The sequence below is a fragment of the Blennius ocellaris genome, assembly GCF_963422515.1.
Source record: "Blennius ocellaris genome assembly, chromosome: 15".
Taxonomy (NCBI): domain Eukaryota; kingdom Metazoa; phylum Chordata; class Actinopteri; order Blenniiformes; family Blenniidae; genus Blennius; species Blennius ocellaris.
In genome coordinates, this window is record NC_137664.1 from 10,493,179 (window position 1) to 10,516,908 (window position 23,730).

General features: G+C 40.9%; 1 protein-coding gene across 2 annotated transcripts; it reads left to right on the forward strand.

Annotated features, from left to right (window-relative positions):
- Nucleotides 1–9,626: 9,626 nt before the first annotated feature.
- Nucleotides 9,627–23,396, forward strand: cabp1b (calcium binding protein 1b; the record flags this gene model as incomplete). Of its 2 annotated transcripts, XM_080510192.1 has the most annotated exons (8): nucleotides 9,627–10,304; nucleotides 20,190–20,357; nucleotides 21,341–21,371; nucleotides 21,492–21,635; nucleotides 21,730–21,839; nucleotides 22,324–22,398; nucleotides 22,518–22,590; nucleotides 23,348–23,396. In XM_080510192.1, the coding sequence occupies 8 exons, from the start codon at nucleotides 9,627–9,629 to the stop codon at nucleotides 23,371–23,373; spliced, it is 1,305 nt and encodes a 434-aa protein (XP_080366318.1). In that variant the 3' UTR covers nucleotides 23,374–23,396. The 2 variants fall into 2 exon arrangements, with proteins under 2 accessions (XP_080366318.1, XP_080366319.1); XM_080510193.1 differs by lacking the exons at nucleotides 9,627–10,304; nucleotides 20,190–20,357 and adding an exon at nucleotides 17,712–17,753.
- Between the last annotated feature and the right edge of the window lie 334 nt (nucleotides 23,397–23,730).

Below are 23,730 nucleotides of genomic sequence, written 5' to 3' on the forward strand. Positions count from 1 at the left end.
GTTATGCTTCTTCAACATATGCAGTTTAATCTGTAAAATTATATGTCAAGAGGAATAATGCATATCTGAACCCTGCAAAGAAGCAACACAGGCTGATGGGAATCATCCGGTGTCAGTGAATGAAGAGTGATGACACATGATGAAATCAGGACCGACCACAAACTTCTTCACTGGTTTTCCTCTGAATAGGACCGGCTCCAGACAAAATAACGTTGCAGCATGTGTATATGTGCCAAGTGGGATGGCTTGAGCAGCAAGAGGTGGCAGAAACAACCAACAGAATTGCATCGTTTTTCCTTCAACACCTCAGATGGTCACTGAACCTTGCTCCCTTCGCCTGCGTCTGGAAGTTGATACAACTAGATGTGGCAGCGTCGAGTTAGAAAATGCTTCACCCAGAGCATGTGAGAGGCAGCGGGTGACTGAAACAGCAAGACATTTGAGTATGTGGGCTTTCGGTTCATAACCAGATGTGAGAGACATTTGGAATTAAAGCCAAACTAAGATTCAACACATCCAGCACTTGGCAACACAAACCAGCAAGGTTAATTAAGTTATCAGACCAAGTCCATTGTTTACTCTGCTTCCATCTTTCAGAAAGCCTGGAGTCTGACAATTGACGTGTTTCAGCGATTGTCCTGACATTTAACACAAAGAATGTAAAAAGCACACAACAGAAACTTTAGGTCATAACCTGGTTTTGGGGTCATGACAAATTAGCCAAGAGATGGAATACTTATGAAAGAACAGGATTTTTTTTTTTTTTAAACTCAAACTCACATTAATAAAAAACAACTTAATTAAACTGCACTGTGGACTAATGGTTATAACTTTCACTTCATAGCATGAATGTTTGTACTGTAGTTTGAGTCTGGAGCTGGCTATTGGTGCCTTTCTGAATTTCCATGTTCTCCCTGTATGTGGGTTTTGTCAGGATCCTTCAGTTTCGTCCCACAATCGAAAAAGATGAATTTGAGGATAGATTAAATTTCTATTAGATCTAAATAGTAGAAAAGCATATAAACTATGGCTGAATAGAGGTCAAAGTGGTTTTCTTCATATTCTGCTTGATGCATGGGTGAAAATCATATTCCTTGTGTTAAAGATGAAAAAAAAAATAACATTGAAGAAAAAAATGGGGTGCAGGAAAAAAAGACTTCCACATCTGATGTATCAGATACTTATATAGTTGACACAGATGTTTAGAAAAGCAGCCGCCACCATCCCAATGTGGGATTCAAACACAAGCAGAGTTTCTGGGTGAAACACAGGCTTAAACTGCCAAAGGGCAACCTGACTCCAGCGCCCTCCTGCATGCGGCACATCTGTCGCTGACCAAGGTCCTGAATTTGCAAAGATGGCATCAATCGTCACTCTCCAGGGCGTTGACCGCTTTGTCGGTGCCAAATAAGCAAAGTGAGAGTTCAAAGACATGAGAGCAACCTGCTTTGGTCCTTCAATTTTTATTTACACCAATTATTGTCGTGGATCTAATTTTATCTTAGTCATTAGTTGTATTTAACATTCATGAACTGCTAAGTATACCTTGTTTTGACAGTAACGTGTTGGTGAAGAATTGCACTTATGATGTTTATGGTTTTTAAGCGACAGCTTTATATTACGTGACTATTGTTCTACAGGAAGTATATTATTTAAATTCAGTGTCCAGAGCCACCGACGACCCAATAAATCTTCAACACAAGGGGGAGATGGTGTGTCTTTTTTCACCGTTTAAGCCCTTGACTGCTGCGTTTCCAATGAATAATAACTGTAAATGATGCCTCACAGCCACTGATAACAATACTGATGCTGATAATATTGATTGCACAACTTTTTCTGTTTGTCAATTTCTTCTTCACTTCGATGATGGATTTGTCAAATGAACATTGAGCTCTCATTTCATTGAACATTATGTGTAAAAGAAGTGAAACATTAAAAAGGGGATTTAATAAATCATGGTTGTGTCATTTGATAAGACAGTTTATAATAAACGCCGTTAATTTAAAAATAAGAACATTATTACACTATAAATTGTAACGTTGTGTATGCAGCAGGAGGGAGGTGGATTAGTGTATTTTTAGCATTGATGTAATAATTAATCCGGGTAAAATAGAAGACAGTGTGTTATAAATTTAGTGCACGTAAGCACACAGGGGTGGTGAAGGAGAAAATTCAGCAAAGCTTCATACTGGAGGTCGCTGTGTTCCTATAAATAGTGTGGATCCTATAAATAGTGTATGGTTATTATTTGACCCTTTTCAACGTCACATCGAAACCCCCAACCAGCCCCCGTTCACTCAAATGCACCAGCCTGTGAAAGCATTTCCCTTTCACTGCTCCTGGCTCATGGGATCTTACTTTTTCTCTTTTGGAAATGTCACAATGAATGTTGACAATGGAGAGAAATGTACAGACAAAATTATGTGGACTATGCACTGAAAAACAATGACTCAAGCCCTTCTTTTGTGCAAGAGGATTGACAATCATTGTTTTCATTAAACTGGATCAAATCTGAAAAAAATAATAGGATTTTATATTTCTGTAAAATACCATGTATCCCGATTTTAATAATCAATTCCATGAAACAGACAAAATGAACAAATTGAACTGGGTTGCTGTGGCTCTGATTGTGTACACCCTTCCAGTGAACTTAATTATATCTTCACTATTCTATTTGCTGACTCCACTGCATCCTCAGCCAAAATACACATTGCTACTAACTTCTGCAGCCCTATAATGCTTATAAGAGGTTTTATCTGCTCATTAAAAAGACAACAAACTTGGAATACTTTCCATTATGGCTCATATGTAATTGTATACATTTTTATTTAATATAAAATGTCCAAATGAACTATAAACATCCCAGTTTTAACCAAACGATAGAATATAGTAAGGAGTACAGTCTATGCATTCAGTATAGTTAATATACAGACAACACCGGAGAGTCAAATTATAACATCTGATTCAAACAAGATTGTGTTTGATGCTTTCTTTTGTATTTGGTCAAGATTATTCTTAAGTCTGGTAAAATAAAGGTAAAATAAGTGTACTCTCTAAAAATTCTACTTGAAATGGGGTTAAGCAAAGAAACACAGAGTAACACAAGTTTAAACATTAGTTTTCTCCCTAAATCGACTGCATTAAAACTGAAACACACCCACTGTGTCTGCTGACTGAAAAAACGATTGAGCTGCACCAGCCCTCCATTTACTGTGATGAAACCATTATTGGAGTGGGTGGAAATTAAGCAGTTTAAGCTCCAAAGGAATTAATGCTCCCCCCATAGAGCTGCAGCTGATTGGACATCCACACATCCTTCCACCCACAAATCTATTGAGCAACTTTCTCCAAAGCAGTATGTTGGTCCGATTAAGTGTTAATGGTGGCAGATGTTCACATGCATGTAAAAAACTGTAATGTTGATGACTGGAGGTCAGTTAATGTTTTGTGTCTAAAGAATTTTTGCTCTATTTGTTTTTTTCCCTTGTGGCTTTCTTGATTAAATACCGTGCTCAAACACAAGATTCAGAAACAGTATTTGGTTCAAGTGTTTATTCTTGTTCGGTCAAACACGGATTTTACATGAGACAAAGGGCGGGCAGGACAAGACAAAAGACAAAACCAGATATCAGGCGAGGGTTAGGAGGAGGAAAAACTCATGGAGACTTAAAGAGTCAAGAGTGACGGTGGCAGGAACGGGGGTGTCAAGTGACACCAAACACTCAGAGAACGAAGTGGCAGAAAACATGGATGAAGGCTTATAAACATACAGAGAGGGAGAAGGGCTGACAAGAGGCAGGTGCAGTCAATCAGGGAACAGCTGACACACAGACGGTGGGGAGGGATGCACTCTAAAGCAAGCGGGATGTTGTTGCACAATTATACATCAACCTGCCACAAAGAAAACCCCAAAAAACAAAACATTAAACACAAACATGAACATACAGATGAGACTAAATCTATGTCAATTCATCAACTTTATTGCCAAGACCTGACCAAAGCTCAAATTAGAGAAAAACACCATCTTATAAAAATACAATAACTTCATATTGAAAGACGGATCAGACAAACAGAAAGAGATATTTCAGCAAACACAGTCAACAGAGTGAAGCAAAAGTACGTAGATCCCTGGATGTTAAAACACAAGAAGACCAAAACACAGACAGACATGGGACCATTGAAAATTATCAATAGAAGAAACAACTGGCATATTGATCACAAAGTATGAAAGGCTTTGTGATTGGCTGACACCATAAAGCACGTGTTTGCCGACAGAGCTTTTGTAGAAATCAAATTAGATCATAGGTGAATTCAGTGGCCCTGCAGTTTTCTGCAATGAAAAAAAACAAAAAAACTGGTTTAAATAGAATTGTGCAGTGTGTAGGGAAGCAGAGAACAATTGAATAATTGACAAGAAGTTGACAACAAACTCAGTCCCCTGAGCCTCACACAACCAGGAAACAGAATTGTAGCAGCAGCAAAGAATATCTGAGACACTTTCAACAACCCAGGAAACAAGTACCAAGTGATTATGTTGAAGTCTTTTGAAGAGAGGAGTTCTATCGAGTCAGATTCCCGACACATAAAGCAGGAGATGTTGTTTATCTCCACTGTGAATAGAAATGCAACCACTTTGTGGGAGTTACATATCCACAATTCAAACTGACATCTTTCGCACAGCTTTTGAAGCAGACACGACAGACACCATGAAACATTACAACAAGGTCAAAGGCATAGAATTACCAAACATAGTCTTTCTTCGGTGTTAAATAACTTTCAGTTTAAGATACCATAAATGTTCTGCAATCATATAAAATGCCCAACAGGATCACCAATTTCAATAAAAAGGTATGATTACAGAAATATAATGTGAATATTGATCAAATAAAGCATAATTACTGTGTGCACTTCAAGGACCATTAAAAAAAAAAGTTCTGTGTTTTCATGTTAGTTCTGGTCCATAATGCCTGACATAACAATATTCCATATTTTACTCTTAACTTAACTAGTCCTTCACGTTACATGTAAACCAAATATTACGTAAAGATTATTGGGGTTTTTTAAACACTATATATACTTTGTGATCACATTTTATAAAACCTTATTAGCTCTTTATTTATTGCTTTTTCATCACTTTTCATTGTATTTTTGAACTAAAATAATTAAAATATCTTCAACATGTTAAGATAAAAATATATTGATTAAATGGTCACAGTCATAATCGCAGCATCACTCGTGTGTTTGCATGCGTGTACGTTTTTTGTTGTTGCTGTTGTTTTTAATCTTGGAACTCCCACAGAGACTTGAAACAATAACAACTCCTGGCACTCGACCTTGAAGCCATTTCCTTCCTTGTCAAACACACTTTGGGCCAGTTTGTGATGACACACACGTTGGACAAAACTGTCACGTCGAGGAAGTAGATGTGATTTATGTTGTGTTAGATAACTTGTTAATGTCCTCCTCTGATGGTGGTTGCGAGCTTTCAAAGGGTGCTGGAGCACCTGTGTGCACAGCAGCGTTAATTGGAGTTATTATTATTATTACACCTTTGCTTTCCTTGTCATGACTTGCCTGTTCAGGAAAAGACAGGCTTTTCACAACATGAATAGATTTGACATGGCGGAAACAAATCATCCAATGAAAGTAAGAAAATAATGATTTGGGATCAAATAATCAAAATAGAGAATAAAAAAAAAAAGCAAATGACAATAATATAAATGTTTATATAAAAGATGTTTTTGCAACTTTGAAGATGGAGAGCTATTGGGAATTGGAGCACAGAAGCACATTGAAGTGGTTTGCAAAAATAGTTTTTTTTCAAACAGCAAGAAAACCAATTTTCCAAAACTGATTAAGAAAAGCAAACAGTGAGATAACATGGCATGACACACATGGAGTGAAGACTTAATGATACACAGCAGGAAACAATCAGGTGAAACGCATGAAGAGCTGAGAAACACAACTGAGGCAAGAGGAGAAACAGCGAACAGGCAACACATCAAAAATATTAGAAACCATGAGCGACTCACACAAAAGGGGAACTACTTGGGGAACAATTTTCTTGAAGCAAAACTTTAAATAGCTTTATTGAAACATGTAAACAAAAACAACTTGTTTTTGATACTAGCAGAACATATTAGTATCGGTGAAATCATTGACAGCTATGTGGAACTTCCACATAAGCAGAACTTGTTTAGTCTTGTTGAATGAAAGTAAACTCTGAGAAATATGTGGCGATAATCAGAATACAAAGTGAAAATCATTCCAGAACATAAAGTTGATGCTCGAAGCTTTGCTATCTGGGAAATTATCACTCCAGAGTTGCAGTTGTGACACACAGATGCTCCCATAAGTGCATAAACTTCACTGAAAGCCTGGTGTAAAGTGTCGAGTGTTAAATAAATATTTCATTACAGAATGCTTAATGGTTTACTGTAGCTTCCATTTAAATATGTTACCGTCTATATATAATAAACACGTAGGCTGTGGTATCAGTTTATGATGCAGCATAGTTGTATTTCAGTATTGATATCACATTCTGCAGGAGATGTTCGTTTAGTAAGTGGGGGAAAATGTTTTGATGATTCGGGAGAGCGAACTCTTTCTTCACCTCATGGGCCCCAAGCTGCTGTGTGGTTAATTATTTACTCTGCTGATTAATCTTTCATTAATATCATACTGTGTTAGAGGACAGGGTTAAGATGCAGGGGACCTCTCAGAGAGAAGTACTTTACAGTCTTGATTGTGTGAAGCAAATTTCTCCTGGTGTTTGGGGTCCCTCCCTTGGCTAACCCTTGAAAAAAAAAAAAATTTTTATGAATAAATCTCAATCCTAAGAGCCACTCAGTAGCTAATTATGAAGACTTTGGTCTCAACGGGAGCAAAAAAAGCAAGTAAGCGGTGTTTGAAATAAGACTCTTTTTACTCTTAAAGTCTTCAAGCATATCCCAAAATATTCAAAGTGACTGTGCTGATAGTGAGTGCGGGGCAGCAGCTGGGTGCATTGCGGCACTTGCCATGAAAGTTTTGCCATCTGACCCTGCTGAGAGTTCAAGTGTGATGTTGGGGTGAGCAGGGTGGGGGTTGATGATTTAAACCCAAAACAGCTTGAAAAGATATGTCTAATTTAGATTTTTGTTTTTGTTTTTTTTATACAGCTTTTTATAGCAATGCTTTAGATGAAACCTTTCAGATTATTCGTGTTTATTTTTGTTTATTGAAGCAGATCATATTTTCCCATTTTCAACTCTCACCTCGTCTGTGTGGACATTAATTGGGCCATATTGCACCCTGAGGCAAGAATGTCCCCTGCTGGAGCCCAAAGTCTGTCAGAAGGGGGACGTAAACATAGGGGCACATTAAGAGCAACACATAGGGGGAAAAAAATATCAATGTTTAAAATGTCATTATCGACAAGAATCACATTTCTTCTTGTTTTTTTGTTTTTTTTCTCAATAACATTTAAAGAGAGCACGATTTCAACTGATAATTAAAAGCAGGGGGATGTTGTATGACGAGAGCAATAGTGCGGCACCTGATATTGACTGTGCAGAGTAGTGGTGGCTCAGCATTGGCGACACTCTCCTGCACTTGAGAGGATAAAAAGGTAGCAGAGGAGTCAGCACAGGCCTGTGTTGAAGAGGAGGAGGGGGATGGGTGCGATGGAGTTGAGATACTTTGCCTCTCCCTGGAGCAAAAAGAGACAGAGACACAGATGTCAGAGAACAAAAATTCCCCTGAGAGAAGAGGGCAAAATCTGCTCATTTCTCAGCTCTGCACACTGACACACAATTCGTGAGAGCTTGTATGTCTAATTGGCCGCATACGTTCACAGCCTCACATACTTCTGCGTTGCATCCCCGGACATCTGCTCTGAGAATTATGACCCTGGGTGTGCAGATGGGATGAGGCTGAAGGATTGCCACGCTGCTGTTCAAGTCAATTTTTCCGTTTGAACTTCGTAGTCACTGTTGTTTAGTAACCCAAAGACAAATTATCAGGTTATTGACACCATCACACTGTGATTACACAACAGTGTTGTTTGTTTACCGAAAAGTGACAGAGAGCCAACTGGGTCTCTCTATGATTTATTCTCACAGGTTAAAATCCCAGTGATCATTATAGAACTTTGTGTTGATTAAAAAAAAAATAATAATAAATTATATATATATACATCCACAGTGTGACACATTACCAACTGCTATTTCTTCTGAATAATGCTTTACCAGTTTCTTACAATTGCAGCTTGTCTTAATTGTACATCACTGGATATTGCATATTTGTTTTCATCCACTTTTTAAAGCGTGAGCCGTCACAGAATTCAAAACGCATTATGCACCATCCAGTACTCATGATGCACCTGCATCGTCCTACACCAAGTAATAATCTTTGCTGTTTTTCACAAGGTCCACAAGACAATGCTGTGCCATGAAATCACATCATGACAACAATCACACAGGAGAAATTTTAATTTGGGCGTTGACATGGGGATGGGCACATTTGCGTTGAGTTTCAGTGCCACCTACGGGCAAATTAACTATATTGTTTTGAATCGTTTTCATGGTCTCTTGTGGACAGGAAACTTTTAAAGAATGACAGCCTAAGAACTTCCTAAATGAAACCATGACTACGTTGTTATTAAAACTAAATTAAAGTAAGTTTGATAAATTAATAGCAATATTAGGAAGATGTTTAGAACAATTAGTCTGTATAGGTACTTCAAGATAGCAAATTATTTTTATTCTTGGTTAAACTAAAAACAATGCCAAAACTTTGAAAAAAACTTTTGTTGAATCTTACTTTGCTTGGTGATATAATTCTTTATTCCAAAAGTAATGGTTATCCTAAATGTTACCAATTAGTTAACCTATTTCATTCAGGTTATTCTCAAAGCTCCATCAAGCTCCTGAATTGTGATAAATTATACCATATTGCTTTATTTGAGGGACTCATTTAAATGTTTTTTGTTTTTATTTTCACGAACAACTTGTGCTCTTTTTGTCTTGTGTTTAGTTGAACTGACCTAAAGGTTACAGCAGCCTGTCTGCAGGACACGCATCCATTCCCAAACACGTCCTTGAAAAAGACCACTGTCCACTGGCATTAGTGTCACTGCAGACACTTGTTGACTTTTCACTGTTTCTAAAAATATTTGGCCACAGACGCTTGTGACTTCTTCTGAAGACACGTGACGTCAAAATATGTGTGAATGAGTGGTAGATGAATTTCTTGTACGAGCAAATAAATAAGGTTAACCAAGCGGCTCATTATGCAAGAAATCCCATCTGTGGTGACGTGATGAACTTTGTGCGTGTGCAGCATCTCGGTGAGACACGCGCCAGCGCAACACTGTGCTGCCATCCAAACTTCGCGGAGCCCCCACGAGAGGCGTCAGACTGACCGACCGACCGCCTGGCTGCCACTTCCAGCTGCACTTCACATCTCCTGCTGCAAAGGGCGAAGTCAGGTGGCGAGGGTCCGCGGTGTGCACGAGGGGTAGAAGAGCGAGGAGTGTGAGACTGCACACCTGCACGTGGAGGAGGACTGCCTTCTTTTCATTTGCGCACGACCTTCAGCCTCTCGTCAAATTCACTTCGCACTGTACAGGCGAGAGAAAGCGGAGGATGAGCTCCTCTCTGCCCAAAAGCGAGTCGACCACCTCCCTGCTGAGGTCCTCCGGTCTGAACCGCAGGTCTGCGCACTCCGATCACGGTCCGCACGGTCACCGGAGCAACCGCGCGCACCATCATCATTCCACCGGAGCCAGAGGCGGCGACGATGAAGTCTGGACGGAGGACTGCGAGACCAGTGCGCGGAGACCTCTCTGTCAACCAAGACACGCCGACTCTCGACATTCAGGTGATCCCCACCGGGCGCACAAGAGCCACTCTCACCGGCAGCCAGGGTCGCTGGATGACAATTACGCGCCGGAGGACGCGAGGATCAGGGCGAGCAGACACTCAAAGGAGCGTGGCAAGTCCTCCAAATACAAACAGTCGCAGCATCACCATGACTCCTCCAGAGGTGAGATGCCTCATTCACCGCATCCCCACGCCGGCTCCCGGCAGGACAGGAGGACGTCACCGACCCCATCGTACCCAAAGCACGCGGACGAGGCGGCTTTTTTCTTCGAGTCCAGTGAGAGAGTCGTCACCGTGTCCTCTTCCAGTCTCGGCTCGGACCAACACGCTGCCAGCGCACCTGCAAAGCCCGCATCCAGCCGCACGTCCAAACGCCTGAGCGCAACGTTGTCTGAGTATGACTCCTCTCTCCATCCCATAGTCAAGTCCGTCTTTGGGCAGGTAAGGAGGTATCGAGGGGAAATAAAACCCGAAAACCGCCATGGAACTATTTAAAACTAAAGTAACTGCAGATAATCTACCACGTGTATTAGTCTATGCACTATATAACGATGTCTTAATATTTCATCTACTTCTTTCCAACTTTCATAATTTAAAGCACATAAAAGGACATTTGAAGAGGATTCTATCAACATAGTATATTCCTCAAAACTCTATTAAGCTCTGAAAAGCGTGTGTCTTTTTCCATGTGGCACAGTGCACAGGGTTGCATTACAAGCTTGAAAGAAAAGAAATCATCATCAGGGATCACACTTGTATTACTGCTGTGTATAATGAAATTGTTTAAAATTCAATTGATCCCAGTCACATTCACAGTGTACAATGAGGCATCAACACAAAATTGATGTAAAACAGTCACAAATGGAAAAGGAAACCACTATATATGGCAAGATCAAATAACTTAAAAAGTTTTCAAGAATAAACCTTATTTTGTATCATATTTCTCTTTTTAAGTTTGAAGTTTCCTCCTCCCGTGTTCACATTTGGTTGACTAACATGGTTTGGCATTAGTATTAACATTAACATGGGTAACTATCAGAAATGGTTGTCAGTTGAGACGCACGTCCAGTCACCTCAGCAGAACAGATTAAAAATTAATGTGTTTTCAATGAAAACCTGGCTCCTGTATATACCTGGGATCCATTACTTTCTCAATGGGGCGGTGAAGTTCATACAGTCACTTTCTTTGTTTGTGTCACCAGCGGGGATCAACTTTCCCTCTGTATGGAAAATACTTCAACCATAAACACTTGTCAGGCACTCATTCACTGACAACACAGAGCCAAGGGTAAATGATCCATTCATGCTGATGCACAATGATGTAACTTCAACATCACCTGACTACTTGATACACAATAGGCTTTTGTTTGCCTACTATTGCATACATTTTCTGCAAGGTACCAATTTCTGCAGTTACTCGGACAGATCGCAGAGGATGTGATCTGTCCTCCCCCCACTCCTTTTCTTGTTTCATTGAAATCCTTCTTTAGGAGTCAATGATAAAAAGCTCAGGAGGAGACAATTACCTCCTTGTGTGCGCTAATGTGTTCCAGAAATAACTCCTTCAATCCAGGCCAGAGCTTCAATCAGTCTTAGGGGTTCCAGTGAGGCGAAACCCATCCAGCAGTGTGCTATATAAGGTCTCCAGAGCTGCAGATGTGTGTGTCTGTCAGTGTGTGTGTGTGTGTGTGTGTGTGTGTGTGCCTGTGTGTCTGCGTGTAAAGAGGGACTGCTTCCAAGTTGTAGCAAATCTGTTTTTTTTCTGAGTCTTCAAAGTGATTGGAAACTGCATGAAGTCACATCGACATTATCACCTATCAAAAGAAGCTTTTAATAGTCAGAAAGACTGTATATGTGGATATAAACCATTTTGTTATACAGTGTGAATGAGAGATCAATCATGTGAAAGTACAAGAAAAATATAGAGAGCTTGAAGTCATGTGAATGTGAGAGTTTGAAAACAATGTTTTCACCTGCTCAATTTGACTAAAGTTGTTAAACTCACTTGACCCCATAGTAATGAAAAGGTTTCTTCTCATCTTGCTCCTGGAAGACGGCTAGTTACATGATGCAGAATCAGATTCCAACTCTTTCATTTCACATTTTCTTATGTAACATCAAGATCTGCATACAATCTCAACTGAACTCACTGGCTGCGAGTAGAAGAAGCTAAAAATAGCGCATCAAGACCTGATTATGAGAGACTGGAGGGAAGAGAGAAATTTTTGTTTCGTTTTGTTTTTGTCCTGCTAAAATCTTCAAAGAATTCGAAATACATTCCACCTGAAATACAATCATAAACACAAGCCAATAAAAGAAGAAGTAGTTTCCAGCATGTGCAGTTATTTCTATCTGTGTTGCCAGTTTATAGTTCACATTTTTATATTCGTAGGATGAATCATGGTGACCGAAGAGCTGAGCGAGTGTGTGTGTGTGTGTGTGTGTGTGTGTGTGTGTGTGTGTGTGTGTGTGTGTGTGTGTGTGTGTGTGTGTGTGTGTGTGTGTGTGTGTGTGTGTGTGTGTGTGTGTGTGTGTGTGTGTGTGTGTGTGTGTGTGTGTGTGTGGGGTCATATTTCTTGGTCAAATGTAGGTTTGGATGCAATGAATTCATGTGCTTTTACATTTTTTACTTTATATCTTTAAGGCCTTATTGCGTCATAGATGGATGCACATTCTGACCCCAAGTTTAAACTGACACCTTGTTCGAGGGCAGAACACGAGCAGTTTTTGGTTTTTTTGTTCCCCTGTCCCAATAGATATGTTTCTATTTTAAGAAACTCCGAATAATCACTTCAGACGTCAGTTTTTGTGACCCTCTCTGACCTTGTCCCAGAAAACACTCACAGCAAATCTGGGAATGAATACAGGCCCATTACTGAGCGAAGCGCCGCTATCTTCTGCAGAGACATTATCAAGGATCAGTCTAATTCAAATTTAAATTGAGATGGAGTTGTGCGTGCGTGTTAACCAGCAGAGGGAGCAAGTACCATTTGAACCAGATGCTTTAAAGCCAATGAGAGCCGAGAGAGAGAGAGAGAGAGAGAGAGAGAGAGAGAGAGAGAGAGAGAGAGAGAGAGAGAGAGAGAGAGAGAGAGAGAGAGAGAGAGAGAGAGAGAGAGAGAGAGAGAGAGAGAGAGAGTGCGTGTCACATCACTGAGTTCGGAAAAAGTGAAAGGACAAGAGAGGAAGAGTGAAGAGGGAATTGGACAAATCAGGAGGACAAAGAGTAAAATGGGCTGGAAGACCTGATGATTGTTATGTAAGACAAACACACATCAGCTCTCACTTCCCCGCTCCCACCTGACAACTCAGAAGACAATGTGAGGAAAGGTCTTATAACACAGATTAGATCCTTACATCCTCGAATGGTTTTCCTGTTACTCTCCTTGCATGTGCAGCCAACTCATGTTTCCAGTCTGACAGTCAATTTCTCCTTCATTCTTTGCTCTTGCAAAACATTTCTCTTCCTCTTTTTGCTCTTGGGTCACACTGACCTTGATGACATCTGACAGGGGAAAAGATAAAAGAGTCTTCATTTTAAAAAAAATAATAAAAAAGGGTGAAAATGAGTTTCACAAAAGGGGGGAAATCTGAGAGGAGATGGGAGGAAACGAGTGGCATCAGCGCATTCACTACAGCATATGCCTCCTCTATATCTGGAGTGTAACGGGCTATTTTTGGACACACATGGGTATTTTTATATCAGTGCTGGCAAAAAGGAGGCGGTAGAAAATTCACTCTTGGCTAAACCCCTTTTTGAGATGGGGATTAAAGCCCATGCACACAACTGCATAGTACCACAATATGCATGATGACGCTAAATATTCATAGAGACCCGAGGCAGAGAGTAAATCACAGCAAAGGAGACCGAGGACAAAGGATGAATGAGTCAGAGGGAAAACAGCAGAGGTTTAATTGATATGCAGGTGTGAGATGTTAAACCGGAGTGACTGTATTTTGTGAAAATTACTCTCAAATCCCACAATATTCCTCTTTTGACAGTTGTAGCTAATCTGATTCGAATGGTTTAATCAGCTGGAAGATGAAACCGTGGCGTCTCAGTTTGCGCACGAGAAGATGACGCAAGTATTCATTGTGCATTTCTTTCTTCTTCTTTTTTTTTTTTTTTACTGCAGAGACGTCCTCTGATGATGAACATGCACACAGAAAAGCCTCAAGGTCTCGGTTTCACTCTCTGCATCAGGATACACTGCGATAAAAAACAAAACAAAAAAACTGACTTGCTTTTTGCTTTGGAGGAATAATCAATGAGTATGTGAAATGTTCACATCATTCCACTTTATAGGACAAATATCTTGTCTGCAGAAACAATATTTGTCCTCTACTATCTCAGCTCATGTAACAGTTCACAAAATAGGATCATATTTCACCTTATGGTCTTAATGAATCTCTTCCCTGAGTGAAGTTTCCATCTTCTAAGTGTTTAAATATTATATTAAAAATATATTTATTACAGAAACAACTATGTTGATCTCAATGAGTCTGTTAATGGCTCCTGATAAATTGATGCTGCAACAGTTACCTGCTAAATCCAGTGTTTCTGAGTCGTGTGTGTAAAAGGAAAAAGAAAGTAAGAGAGTAATAGAGTGAGAGAGAGCAAGAGAAAAAGAGAGGGAGAGCTATTTCCTTTGCATACTATATAGAATGACATTATGAGAGCTGACGGTTCCTGTGTCTGACATCTGATGTGTTCTGAAGTTCACAATGAGCCTCCGGTGAGAGGCTGGATGAATCATTGGTGGAGCAGCACAGAGGAGCAGCGCAGATACTGAATGGGAGTGAGATCTGAAACAAGTTTGGCGTGAATGTGTTTATTAAAAATAGCAGAGAACAAACAAGGTCGAACGGGAGAGGGGAATGCCGATGTACGCCTGTGCTGCAGTGAACGATACTGAAGAGGGTTCCCCGTAGAAATGGCTTTTGTTGCATGTAGAATTGCAGCGTTTTTGACAGAGGTTGGAGAAGTACAGAGCTCCTTCAAATCCCCCCCCAGAAAAGCTTCTATCTAAAACTGTACATGTATCATCAAAATGCTCTTATGCATGCTATAATATTGGTGTTGCAGGTAATTATATACTTGATCTGGGTGAACTTTGACTCTTTAACAAAAGGAGCATTTGTTAGCGGGATTGTCGCTTCTGTATGCGGCACAACAGCACAACATCTGGCTCGAAAATGTAGCAGTAGATTCAAAAGTTATTACTACAACTGTCGATTTTTGTCACTTACAAGGCCAGGAGGTCAGTTCGGCCTGCCAGGACAGATTTTTGCCCCCATCGAGCAGTCATAGTGATTATGGAGGCAACAGTGTATGGAGTCAGGAGATAATGCATAACGGGGCAGGAAGTCTGAGTCAAACAGCAGGTTGGTGCTTAAAGTTGGATTTTGAACAAGTGAAATCACCCGGTTGATACATATTTGTTTTACTTGCAATATAATCATCACATGCACTTTGAATTAAATTCTAAGCACTATTTTCTAATAAATAATTCAGACTTTTTTCCCCCCCGTAAATAACAAATTATTTCTTTAGGATGACATTATTTCTACATGACTACATTTATATTTTTTCTGGCTTTCACACCTGGTGAATTCTGGTGGACCCAGCTGGATTTTAGGACCGAGTGCAGTGTAGCGGGGAAGGAACCAACATGACACTTACACTGTTTTGCTGAGCAAAACCATCACACTGAGACTCGCCTGAAGACGTGGTTTCATTGCAGCTCAACCTGCATTTCGGAGCAAATGTATTGTGAAAGCAGCCACACCAGGGTGGACACCAACTGCCTTCCATGCCATGCTGGTTTGAGCCCTAAACACTCCTGTGTTTCTATGAGTGGCTTTATACGATCCACAGGCCATTGTCTAACTATAGTCACTTGTTAGTATTGCTTTTTGATAAAGACCTTACATTTGATGAGGATTAATCTGGCCTTCAATTGAATTATGTCAATATCAAATATACCTTTTGCTTAATAACATGTTTGTCTTTAAAGTGGTCATATTATGCAAAATTCACTTTCAAATGGAAAAATGTCTGTCATCTCTCTCCCTGTCTCATTTCATTGAACAAAAAAAATGTGTCCTCCAATGAGCAAATCAGAAACCAAACCCTATATAGTGTCATCGGTCGTTTAGCCTATCCCAATCAAGGTAGGCCCTCCCTTTGACCCTCCCACCTCCCGCAGCTCTATTCTGGCACAGTACTAGTCAGGCATTGTTGATTGCAATGAGACTCATGTGAAAGTGTTGAAAAGCTGTATAATATGATCCCTTTAATGGTGATAAAGGTCTGGTATATTCCAATAATCAGTCGTGTATTTGGATTCAATATTGTCTCACTGAAACAACTTAAGGCAAAAGTACAGCGTGATACACATATAGGGAAATAATAATAATGCTATTATAGTGGGTTTGATGCCATTCCAAGCAGGTTACTGTTCCAGAGTATTAATCAGAAAATAATGCCAGAAGCTGTTGCAGTGCTGACATGATTTTGTTTCTGTAGCACACAATGTTAAGAAAAGCTCCATATTTAGAAAGAACCTTTTTTAGATATTGTGGCAAAAAACAAAAAGTGTGTGTATGTGTGTGTGCGTGTGTGCGTTTGTTTGCATTTGCACGTGCTGTTTTGCTTCCTCCAGAATCCATGTGTCATTTCTTGCACATTTTCACTTTGATCTCAAGCCAAAACCCCTCAAGCTTAACATGACTTTGTGCTGCCTCTGTGTGTGTGTGTGTGTGTGTGTGTGTGTGTGTGTGTGTGTGTGTGTGTGTGTGTGTGTGTGTGTGTGTGTGTGTGTGTGTGTGTATCTTGGTGTGTTTTTCAGAAAAAGAGGGGGATGGATGCTGTGGGTAGAGTAGGGGGAAAGAGAGAGTGGTGTTGTATTTTTAGCTCTACAGCCCCACATCCATGTGGGTTTAATCGTGTGTGTGTGTGTGTATGTGTGTGTGTGTGTGTGTGTGTGTGTGTGTGTGTGTGTGTGTGTGTGTGTGTGTGTGTGTGTGTGTGTGTGTGTGTGTGTGTGTGTGTGTGTGTGTGTGTGTGTGTGTGTGTGTGTGTGTGTGTGTGTGTGTGTGAGTGAGCGTGAGCGTGTTTGGATTACTGTCTCCAGCGTCTTGCTCAGGGGAAGGTAATATGCTTGTCCGAACGAGCTTTTTCTGTCACGTTCGCATAGACGGTCTACAACTGTGGGGTGAGCAGGAGCTGAGGGAGAGAGTGAGGAGGAAAAGCAAAAGAGACTGACGGACGAAGAGCAAGAGAGAAAGAGGGAGAGAGAGAGATAGAGAGAGAGAGAGAGAGAGAGAGAGAGAGAGAGAGAGAGAGAGAGAGAGCGTACAGGGGAGGGAGGAATGACACTGTAGGAGAGAGGATGGAATGAATAAGCAATCTTGCTTTTCCACTCCTGCCTCTTGCATCTCGCACTGATCACATGCATGCTTCCTTTTCCTCGTGTATCTTTCTGCTGCTCTGATCTGTCCTTGCTTATTGTTTACATATTTCCTCCTTTGTCTGAGCATCCCTCCCTCCCCTCTACCTTCCACTGTCCTTGCCTTGAGGTCCTCCCTGCTAACTCCTTTCCCTCGTGCTCCGTTGTCCCTCCTAATGATACCCCTGCTCTTCTCCCTGCCTTTTCCCAAATGTCCCGTTATATTAGTCAATGACCCACTGAACCGTCTCTCCCTTTCTAATCACTGCTATTCCCATGCATGCCTGGAAACACATGCATACACACATGCATACACGTGCATTTAAATACAGGCACACAAACACAGACAAAGTTAGAGAGAAAACATAAAACAAGAAGGATTTTTTTTTTCCTTGCAATGGGCAACTCTGTAAAGTCGCTTAAAATTTTCACCAAAAAGGTAAGGTCTGCTTTGAAGTTTTTCACTCCGGTGTGGTCTCCCCTACCCGAAACCCCCCCGACTCTGATGCATGCTTGTTTTCATGGTGTGTTCCCACTTTGACCAACAACTATTTGACTGGATGTGCACTGACAGAGCTCTTTGTATTTTACCTGTTGTGATGAACGTTTTAAAACTGTGTTTTGTCATGCTGGAGCGCGTTGGAGAATAATGAACCACTACTTCAATGCAAAGCTCGTGTCCACTGTTGTTGTTTTAGTCCACCTTTACCATCAGAGTGGCTTACTGACATAGACGTTTTTGTGATTTGACAATATCAAAGGTTTTAGAATATATATTCTCGTGACGCTTTTCAGATCATGGACGCAGACGGAGGTCAGAACTTGACCTGATGACTGAGATTATGAATTACAACCATGTCACTAACCTTTAGAGGCAGTCAAGTCGACCATGAATTCCACTTTCCCAACGAGAACAAGATGCTGCCCTGTTGAACATTCACCTGCAGGACATAATCAGTCAGTAGAAATTTAGTAAACAGGCATGCAACCACATCAGATTCCTTTGGCTCAAAAGCACCACTGGCAGTGGGTCGTTTGGTATATTACCACATCCACTTTACTATCTCTTGCATCTGCTGTCCTTGTCCTATCAATGCATGCTTGAATGGATTCTCAGTGTGGCAAAGAGTCAGTCCCACAAATAGAATTTCCTCCTTCATATCAGCAGCTGCACATCCTTGAGGAAGCACAATATGACAAGCAACTGTTGATGCCATCTGTGCAAAATGGTGGTGGAGAGCTACAGAAGTTCTTGCCCGAGTTGAGTCTTTTTTTTTCTTCTTTTCTGTTCTCGTGCGTGCATTTCTTCTTTTCTTTTCCGTTCTTTTTCCTTTTCTTTTATATAATGGCTAAAACGTTGCTTCATCATAGTTATCTGGCACGATACAGCCTTGGACAGCTCTGCTCCATGCATCACTAGGTCAGATTACCCAGTGGGCATCCGTTCCTGTGGTGAGAACTGCAGGAAAGCAAGGGCTGGCATTAGCACTGGCACGATAACAGATCAAGTGTGAAGGTCATTTGAAAAGCCCATGACGCTGTGTGCATTTACCTAAAGGACAAAAATGCATATTAATATTGGTTACGCATTCCTGAAAATGTCTTATATTTGCTCTATAACTCATCTGGAGATAATATTAGGTCATGTCAGGGAGATTTAAAGCAGCAGCAAAATGCTCCCTTGTTGATTTGCTGTGATGTGAAGTCTACTTCACTTGCTTCAAGTTGAATGTTTCTCCACTGAGACCAAACCAAAATTACATGTTTTATACCCGATAAATTACCACCTTCAAATCGGCTTGATGCAAATGTGCAGTAGTAACAGAGGAAATTTTCCGAGAGCCTGTGTGAATGGCATCAGGCTGCTGCTCTCTAATTTAAACATTAGTGAGAGCAATTGTTGTCCCTCATATGGCTTTGTTTCGAGGAAGCTTTTGTCCACAGCCAGGCAGTGATTGCCTGATTTTAATTAACCTGTAGCTCTCTCAGTAATTGGGACCACTGATGTAAAAATAACATTTGCCCCCTGGTTGACTGGTTAATTGGTGATTATAATTACATGGCTGAGTGAACTGAAATTTCATCAAGAAATCTGTGACGTCATCTTCAGAATCGAGGAGAAATCTGAGGAGCTGTTGCAACATGAGTCCAGCCCTTGATTATTAATATGATGAGCTGTCAACCCTTGAATTTCCCTCAAAGTTCCAAAGTAGCAGAAATGCACTATTGTAGATTCTATATTTCAAATCATCGAAGTTTAGCACAGCATCAGTCAGATTAGATTTTTTCCTGTCTGGCATAACAATAATATATTGACTTGATTTATTTCTGAGATTTGAAAAACTACAATAATAGAGATAAACATGTATATGCCCATTGATCATTCTATCAATGGGCATATCTCCACGTAAAGCCAGTGTGATTTTAACAGGATGATACAGGGTATCAGGTTAGCTCAAACTACAAAAACGCAAGTAAATAAGCCTTTAAAGTAAGAATCCATGCAGTTGAATGATGATTATACATCTGCTGTACAGAGGGCTAAATGATCAATTCAACCAGTGACCTGATCTCACACATGATGTGGAGACTGAGTCGCACAGGATGGTGATCTACCGGATGAAGTCACAGATGGCATCAGTTGCTCTGTCATGATATCACACCTCTCCTCGATCAGACTGACCCGACTCAACACATTGTTGTGGCTGACCGACATGTGTCAGTTGATTATGATCCCTCAGTGAACATCCCTCCTCCCCGACTCCACGTTGGCTCCTTGTTGACAAAATGCATCAACAAACTGAGTCACAGTCTCTACCCCTGTCTTTGCATCTGCTCCCACATCCGGCCCCCCCCACTCCGGATGCTGCTCCAGGACCAGAAGAAGAACTACAAAGCAGTGCAGTCCTGTGAGGAGGGGGGATCTGGGGGGGCCTATCTTGAGCCACTAGTGGCCCTGGCCCAGAACGGAGCCAACATGCACAACGTGTTGGGGCCCGCATGCATCTTTCTGCGCAAGGGCTTCGCTGAGAGCCGGCAGGCTGTACGTAAGTCCAGAAAATATCATGTGCATGCATGCCGAGAGAGATTAGCACACAGTGCAGTACATGCACAATAACCAAATCTCATCAGGAATGTGTGTAGTAGTAATCACCTTCCACTGTAATGTCAGCACATATAAAGAAGAGCGGTGGAGCTGAGGCATCGGGTATTTTCAGAATACGACAGCTCAGAATGTTTATGTTTGGAATGTTTGTATGCTTTGTGTGTGTGTGTGTGTGTGTGTGTGTGTGTGTGTGTGTGTGTGTGTGTGTGTGTGTGTGTGTGTGTGTGTGTGTGTGTGTGTGTGTGTGTGTGTGTGTGTGTATGTGTGTGTGTGTGTGTGTGTGTGTATGTGTGTGTGTGTGTGTGCATGCGTGCGTGTGTGTGAGAGGCCACACAAAAATATGCTGGACATTTGCTGCAGGATGGAGGATTACTCACAGGGGCTATAGAGACACCAGAATGACTCTTCACATGGCAGTAATGCCCCCCCCCCCCCCCCCTCCAGCAGTTGACGACACGAGTCGACTTCTTGTTATGAAAGAAAACAATGCCGAACTCCTCAGTGTTGACAACTGTTCTGGTGATGAACATCCCGGATACATGGATACAGTCGCTGCGACTAAGTCACTCTACCTCACGAAAAATCAGCAACACCACCAGCAGAAACATGTTAATCTCACACAGCTCCACAGCATTGCCACAAAAGGTTTAAAAGGCTTTCTCTACTAACTTACAGTGTCCTATTACAAATAATTCTTGATGCCCTATCATGTCACATAATGCCAAGACAGCATGTTTTCCTCACTGTGTGATCTCACTGATCTTCCTCTCAAGCTGGAAACTTGAAGTGCTGCTGGCACGATGCAGTCATTGCCTGCTCATCATTTACAGCGTCATGTTGCGTAAAGCAGACTGCTTATTGGCATGATTTCTTTAAGACACCGTGTTTGGTGCCTAACCCCGCTCTCTGATCTTTTACAGGACCGAGAGCTGAGGCCAGAAGAAATGGATGGTACAGTGTATTCACAAGAAGGATATGATGCAAAAGCACTGCAATTTTCATTAAATTCAGAAAACAAAACAAAAAAACAGAAGCTGGCTCATTCCCATGTTTTGTTTCACTTTTTTTCAGAGTTGCGTGAGGCTTTTAAGGAGTTTGACAAAGACAAAGATGGATTCATTGGCTGTAAAGACCTGGGAAACTGCATGAGGACGATGGGCTACATGCCAACAGAGATGGAGCTCATCGAGCTGAGCCAGCAGATCAACATGAACTGTGATTAAAACTGTAACTGAGTATTCATATATGCTCTTGTCAGTCTTTGTGTATTGATGCTAACTCAGTTTCCTTTTTGCAATCTGTCCATCAGTGGGAGGACACGTTGACTTTGAGGACTTTGTTGAACTCATGGGGCCAAAACTTCTGGCTGAAACAGCAGACATGATTGGAGTGAAGGAGCTGAGGGACGCGTTCAAGGAGGTGAGCAAGAAAAGAAAAGCTGGCCTGACAACAGGACATTATCTACCAACTACATTCTCTAAATAACAAAGACGAGTCTTGAGTACAGAGCTAATGTGTCTGTTCAGAAGAGGATGCGAGCGAGACGACTAAATGAGCCGGCCATCGGCCAACAGGAAATGACAACTGCTTCTGCCCAATACATGTTTTCTGATTGACCTGTGGTTTCTGAAGGAGCACAGGTCTTCTGCAAGCACCTGTCAACCCGTCGTTTCACAGCAGAGTGCAATGGCTTTGCTGGTGGATTTTTTTTGTAATGATGAGGTTTGAACAGGTTAGAAATTCTCGGTTCTACCACCATTGAAGACAAGCATTGAGGGATCTGACTTTGACTCCTTATTATCCAAGCAGTGTTGAATATGAAAAAAAATATTACATAGTTTTCTTACTGAATGTATTTTTACATCCCATTTCTTTTTTTCTTTTTCTTTTTTTACATTTTTAGTTTGACACCAATGGCGACGGCCAGATCAGCACAGCAGAACTCCGAGAGGCGATGAAAAAACTGTTAGGACAACAGGTACAGTGCTGCGAGCAGAGTTTGTCCTCCATCAATCACTGAATTTGCTCCACTTCATAGTTATAAATGTTATCTGAGTTTGTGCAGCAGACATTGACACATTTCCAAACAACATGCAGGTTGGACACAGAGACCTGGAGGACATCCTCCGCGACATCGACCTCAATGGAGATGGACATGTAGACTTTGAAGGTAAATTCATTTAATTAAATTATGGACAATGACACTATACTCAGACCATGTGCAATATGATGTTTCACATTTAGAAAAAGTGATCAGAAGTTACAATTGTATGTTGGCACACATACGTCTGTAAATATGTTAAAGTTATACTCACACCCCAGATGTCCACACAGAATTATTTTAAGAATAAGTAAAAACCCCAACATGTGTCTTGCCTGTTTCCTTTTTAATTTGGCATTCTCTCTTTTATACGTGCAACATCAACTGGTAACACAAAGTGGCATCCATTGTGTTTATAACTGTGTTTCTTCATATTTTTGTGTCTAGCAGGCTTGAAACATCAGAAAATAATTAGCTCTAAAATATCTAACTGTGCTCACCAGACAGTCAGTGGAACATTTTTTGGTTGTTTTGTGTTGAGAAACATGAAGCAGAGAGAAAAGCTTTCAAGCTGGAAAGAAAAAGTGTGCAATAAGAGTGAGCTGAACACGACTGCTGAAGGAATCTGCTCAGTCTGCTGGTAGATTATGCACTTTTCTCAAACTAACTGTATATTCTTCCTCAAATTAAACATGCAGGTTTGAACTACTATCTAAGGTTGATATTTTACAAAGTGTTAAGTAGTTTGGTTGAATGTCTGACTCGCAACAAACAATTTAGTGACTGTTAAACCAGACAGAGGTATCAGCTGCTTCCAGCACCAGAAACTAGGATGAAGAATTGTATTGCATATGTCCTCCTTACGACCCTCTTCTGTAATTCACAGAGTTTGTGAGGATGATGTCTCGATGAGAGATCTGAACCATCGAATTGCAACCTGGATCCTTGGCTGAATAAAAAAGGGAAGAGGAGTGGGTCTGTGAAACACGCATACAAAAAAACTAAAGCAAAAAAAACCAAACAAAACTAAAGGATTGTGGATTTCTTGAACTGTCAATGAACAAGACAGCAAAAACATATCAACCCTGCCCTGAAACTGCCTTGCTGAAGCACAAAGGCTGGTAAAAACAGCCAGAAGCAACACTGTTAATATTAAGCTGCTGCTGTTCCTTAGAGAATAAACAAACCCAATCACTTTATCAGTGACTTTTGCAAAGTATATTAAAAAAAAATCTATTTCTATTCCGTGAACACAGGGTTTGTACTGTC